This window comes from Dermacentor variabilis, chromosome 4 (genome assembly GCF_050947875.1).
Source record: "Dermacentor variabilis isolate Ectoservices chromosome 4, ASM5094787v1, whole genome shotgun sequence".
NCBI lineage: Eukaryota > Metazoa > Arthropoda > Arachnida > Ixodida > Ixodidae > Dermacentor > Dermacentor variabilis.
Genome location: NC_134571.1, coordinates 73,214,800 through 73,220,574, shown reverse-complemented (window position 1 = coordinate 73,220,574; position 5,775 = coordinate 73,214,800). Strand labels below are relative to the sequence as shown.

The following is a 5,775-nucleotide window of genomic DNA, read 5'->3' as shown; positions in this document are numbered from 1 at the left end:
TTCTGTGTCTTAAAGTTACGCCTTTCAACAATTGTTAAAGCTTTAAACAATTGTTAAAAAATTGCCTGTGGCATATATCACAAATATACTTCTTAGGCTGGTCTACTCAAAGCGGTGGACATTACTTGCACGAGAAATTGCAATACGTAATTGATAATTAACAAAATCTACTAATTAATAATCCATCGACATAATGTAATTACTAATTATGTAATGGCTGAATTAGTGGTTCTTGTTAATTAGTCGACGATGGATTTTGATTTCACGTGCAAGTAATGTACGTCTCTTAGAATGGACCAGCTCAAGGAGTAGAACTGTGCTGTCTGCTACGAGCGAGTTCGAAAATTGCTTGAGGTATTCGCAGAAACACGTGGTATAGTGAAAAACTTGCGTCTTATTTGTACGCAATCGTGTGTATTTGTCTTGTGCTCTTTTATTCCTCCTTTCTCCGATCTCTCTATTTCATTTCCCTATTCTTCTTGCTAGCTACAGTTCAGGTGCCAAACTAATTGTTAAATATGTGTGATGCGATAAGCAGTTATTTCCTACATTCTCTTCCATTTTTCTGAATGAACGAACACTACCTCGACTTCGACCGATAAACGCAGAGAGGTGGCGGATCTGAACCAGTACGACCACCAGTGCCACCACCGGTGCCACCACCGGTACGACCACCTATACAACCACCGGTACAGCCGCCACCACCACCAGTACAACCACCGGTGCCACCACCAGGACGACCACGACGACCGCATAAGCAACCACCGGTACGACCACCTATACAACCACCGGTACAGCCGCCACCACCACCAGTACAACCACCGGTGCCACCACCAGGACGACCACGACGACCGCATAAGCAACCACCGGTGCCACCACCGGTACGACCGCCACAGCCACCAGTACAACCTACCGAGGGCTTTCCTGACAGGAAAGGGCCTCCGGATCCAAAAATCGGTGGCAGTGATGCAACATCCGTCCCTCCAGGTGAAACCAGAGGTGGAGGAAGTGGAGAAGGAGGCGGCGGCGGAGGAGGCGGCGGCGGCGGCGGCGGACCAACCGCCTCGGACGGTGACGCCGGCGACGACGGAACTACGGGCATGGGATCCACACTGTGGGCCGCTGGCGCTTTGTTCGCCTCATTCCTTTTGGGCGCCTGCGTCGGCGGCAGCCTCGCCGCTCTGCGCTCAGACAGCGGCGCTGACTACGGTGGTGGCGCCACAGCCGACCCGAACGCGGGCACCACCTCCACCGCGAGCTCTATGAGCACCCTCGGCTAGTGCGGCGACGCCCAGCGGAGAGCACACGGAACTGTCGTAGCCGATAACTGTCTCAGCTTCTCTATGCGTGCTTAGTAGATTGTGCGTGCAAGTATAGAAATGCGTGCATACTTGTTTGTTTCAAAAGACGTAAATAATGCGAACCAGACGGGAGTTAAGTTTTGCGCCCTCGGCCGCCCGTTCGTGCATCATCTTGCACAGCGCACTTCCGCGGTCCGGAACTCCTCTCGACAGATGCGTGCTCATCCCCTGGGCGCCTCATAATAAATGTTGCGAGCTCCTATTTGTGTACATGTGCGCGCGCCTATGTCCATACGACAAAAAACGGGCGCCATGTTCGCCAGCCAGAAAACTTTAGTGGAAGTGCAAACACAGAAATCCGCAGACGACAGATGAAGACCTGTGTTTCGTCACGCTGGAGAAATGTTAAGAAGGGCCATTGTTGGCAGCACAAATTAGTACCACTCCGGCAAGCTAGTAATGAATGAGTGCTTCTTTATCCAAAACTACCTTTACTCTAACAAGCGAAGAATGCTTGAGAAGGCTCGTGCAGAGACCTTAGACGACGTAGTTTGCTTACAGAGTCCTGCTGCGAAGGAGGGATGGTGAACAGACCGCCGTTAACAAGCTCAAGCAGTGCAACTAGGCGCTATTGGCTTGACGTTGGTTACATAAAGTCAATATGGAGGTTAATTCGTGCCAAGATGAGTACACAATTATTGTAAATCAGTCTATTTGTTCTTATACGATGCGCTAACGAAATACATCAGACGGACGAACGGATGGACAGCTTTCGATGGTGTTTCGGTAACGTACACAGTATTCTACACAAAATACAAAAAAATACTCTTATTTTCTACACTTTTTTATATTTATTGATTTCCCAACTATACCTACAGATAACCGCCTTCAATGGTGGCACAGAAGCGCTTATGCTTGTGTTTGTTATAAGAAGTGTTTGTGAAAAGTTATTGGTTGCTGAATTGCGGTCTAAGTCTCTTAAAATCTGCGAAGCTCTCGCTTCGTCATACTCTTCGCTAAACATTTTCTTTAATTCGTGGATTATGTGTTTGGAACGTTATACGCGCTGTGCATAAGCCGTAGCTAAACGTCTTACCAATCAAGTGCCGTATGTGCTGTGTCATGTATTCTATGAGCAACTCTAAATGTCTAGAGACATGCACTGATTGCATAACACATTGAACTCATGTGTAGAAATCCAGAGAAAACACGGGGGAGACGGGAGATGGAAATTCAAGACGATCAAAACGAGAACAAGGTAAAAGCAGGAGCCACCGCTTCGACAAGTGTGCTTGTCTTTTTCAAAAAAAGACAGGCCCACGTTGTTGTTGTTGTTGTAGCCTGTGGCACGTGTGGCTCCTACCCACGATGGGGGATTGGCCAAGAAATGGGTGGATTATACCAAAATAATATAGAGCATAAATTTCCTAATATCTATGGGAATAGCATTGAATAGGGTTGAAATACCGGTTAAAATGTAATCAGGAAGGTGCTGTTGAATGAGTAAGAACGTTGGCTCCCGCTTTTTCTTTTTCTCGTTTTCCTCATCGTATTGAACCCACGTGATATTTTCAGGACAGTTAAGACAACTACTTATCACTTGTGACTAACACTAGTGCACCTCATTTAACAAAGGGTCGTGAACCGCCTTTATCGTACTTCCACTATTCGACGTTGCGTTGCAGCGACGATGAAAGAAGTACTGGCTGTGAAAGCGGCACACAGTAGACTGTTTTACTCACTACCTTGCTGGCGATAATAAAGCACACAAAAAAACATTGCAAGAGGAATAGCATGCGTGGATTGAAAACGTCTTTTTTTCTTGAGCATACATTAGAACAGATCAAAGGTAAGCATTCGGCAAATATGCTTGGTTGGGAACAAAAACAAAATTGCGTCGGCAAACGTCAATCGCACGTCGGGAACTCTCCCCGCCGTCTATTTCCAAGGACTACGCAAGGTCTCTGCGCCCCTGTCTAAACACCACGAACACATACAAAGGCACTGATGTGCCTCTTGCCATCTCAACTCTGAAAAAAATGCCGATCACGCTCGAAAAACTTTGTTTGGACGTGAACTCGCTCACGGCTCATGCGGAATCTAGAGCGGTCACTCCATTAACCTCATCTATGACCATCCCTGATGCTCACACGTACAAGGACGACCCTGAATTGAAAGCTCTACTACTAAAATCTCTACTAATGAAACGTCATCATTTTCTGTATACCATGCACAGCCTTCAGCATAAGACCTAGTGGCTATAGCTTTGTCTTTCGATTTGACGAAGCACAAGCAGCGAAACGCGGGTGCCATTGAAAAGGTTCAGGAGGTAGTACACGTTGGGTCCAAGAAGCAGTGAGGTCCCGCACTGAAAAAACTCCCCCGCACTACCAGAAACGACATTTCCTAGTGGGGTTCATGTAGCTTCCCCTGTCGCACCGGAATGCCCTGGAAAACTTGCGCGTGTGCATCAAGGGCACGATGCAGCGCGATCGGGCACTCGCGTGCCGGGAACCGGGCCGACGCGAGCCCAAGGGCGCGCACCACTTCACGCAGTGGCCCACGAGAAAGAGTTGGTCGGGCCTGAAGCCGGCCACCGTCTCCAGGCGCCGGCTCGCCGGCAGCGATCGGTACGCCCGTGCCGCCGCGCTCACACCGGCGAAGTCGGCCAGGTTCTCCGAGTCCAGCTTGCCACGCAGTAGCCACTGGGTTCGCTCCCTCACCACCTGCTCGTGACTGCGCCGAATGCAGAGCGCGTTCTCCTGGTACTGGTTGCTGGTCTCGTCATTCCACCAGTCGCGGTGCCGACCCTGGTCGTCCACTTTGCGGCCGCTCATGTCGTACGCGTGCATCATCTCGTGGCCCATGGCTTGACCTAGGGAGCCGTAGTTGTACGCGTCCGGCGCGCGATGGAAGTATATGGGCTCTTGCATGAGGCCCGCAGACATCCAGACCCGGTTTCCCGACAGGTAGTAGGCATTTACCTTTCCGGCGCGCAGCGCGTCCGCGTCGTTCACCGCAGAGGAGCGCCTCTTGAGGCGCTGAAAGCGCTTAAGCTCAAGCCACGAGCGCAGCGACCGCCGGCTCCACAGGTCCGGCAACTGGGAGTAATACTCGTCGAGCTGTTCGGGCCGGGACAGACCGTCGGGAAATCCGATGGTCATGCGCATGGCGCGCATTTTGCGTATCGCCGTGCTCTGCGGTTCACCTCGCAGCCAGTCCGAAGTGGCCAGTTCGTTGACGAAAGCGGCGTGAAGCCGCTTGGCCATGTCCTCGGTGTCTGCCAGCACAGGTGGAGTCACCGTACGGTATAGTTGCACGGCCATGGCGGCCAGCGCCGCTTGGCTCGTGACGCGATTTACGCAAAAGCGGTCCAGTTCGCCAGCGGCCCCACCGCGGGGCAAGAAGTTGGCGCCCGCGTAAGGCGCCACTTGGCGCAGCAAGTCCCAGGTCATGAGGCGGCGGGTGTTGTGCCAGTGGCCGGGTGCCAGCAGATGCCAAGCGAGCCACAGAGCCAGGGGCTCCGCTAGGACCGCGTCCTCCAGCTTGGACTTCCTTCCACTTCATCGCCTCATGGCGAACAACCAGCGTTCGGATTTCACGGCGTTTCTCGTGAAGTTTGCGAGCTGCCGGACTTTCATTTTTAACAGTGTTAGCTGGCCAGTCTCTTCTAACGATTTCCTTGCGTGCGCTATGAAGACGATCAGTTCGCTTTCGAGCGAAATGAACATTTTACTCAGTCTGACGACGTCCTGGTGGCTAGGCGACGGAACGAGTACGCGGATGTGCTCGGCGACGAAGTCCGTTAGGTCGTTAGATTCGGTAAGGTTGGCGCGCTTCCCGCACCATGCCTCGTACTCGACGCTCAAAGCCAGACGGTGGTAACGCGCCGCGGTTGCGTTTCTGGTCGTGCCGAAATATAAGAACGTGTGCAAACCATACTCCACCGATAGCTTCAGCATGCTATCCAGCGGATCGCTCCGGTCGTCGTCGTCCGCGCTCGATATATCCGGTGACGTTGGCACGTAAAGGCTCAGTGACGTCAGGAAGCCCTTTACGTCACCATGCTCGTATCTGTTCTCTTCCGCGAGGGAAACGCAGGCACGGAACAGACTCGTCATCTTTTGAACGGCCGATTGACCTCGCTCGGGCACCGCTGACGTGCGCAGGAGCGAAATAAGGTTGTCCATGGTCTTGTTCTTGATCTTCTTAAAGGTATCGGTGCAGACACTTCTAGAGCAGACGTAGTTGTAGAAGTCGCTGCACGGGTCGGCGGAACGGTTGATGGAGCCCCGCAGAAAGTACGCCAGTCGGCGGCAACCAGCGGTATAGACGAGGCAACCTAAAGTTTGCCCGCCCGGCACCAGCGCCGAATGCTCCCCTAGCGGACCGATGGAAGTTTCGAGGGTCGTCGCTGCGCTGGCGCGCGCCCGTGTTCTGTACGGCGGGAGCGCTCGTGCGCGTGGTTTTTGCG

The 5,775-nt window shown here is 52.3% G+C and overlaps 1 protein-coding gene across 1 annotated transcript; it reads right to left on the bottom strand.

Annotated features, from left to right (window-relative positions):
* Positions 1-3,688: 3,688 nt before the first annotated feature.
* On the bottom strand, positions 3,689-4,756 carry LOC142578233 (neprilysin-1-like). Its single transcript, XM_075687634.1, has one exon. It carries the CDS (start codon positions 4,754-4,756, stop codon positions 3,689-3,691), a length of 1,068 nt encoding a protein of 355 aa, XP_075543749.1.
* Between the last annotated feature and the right edge of the window lie 1,019 nt (positions 4,757-5,775).

Excerpts from the sequence above, each read along its gene's own strand:
- LOC142578233 (XM_075687634.1), bottom strand. The coding sequence starts at position 4,756 with ATGACCTGGGACTTGCTGCGCCAAGTGGCGCCTTACGCGGGCGCCAAC.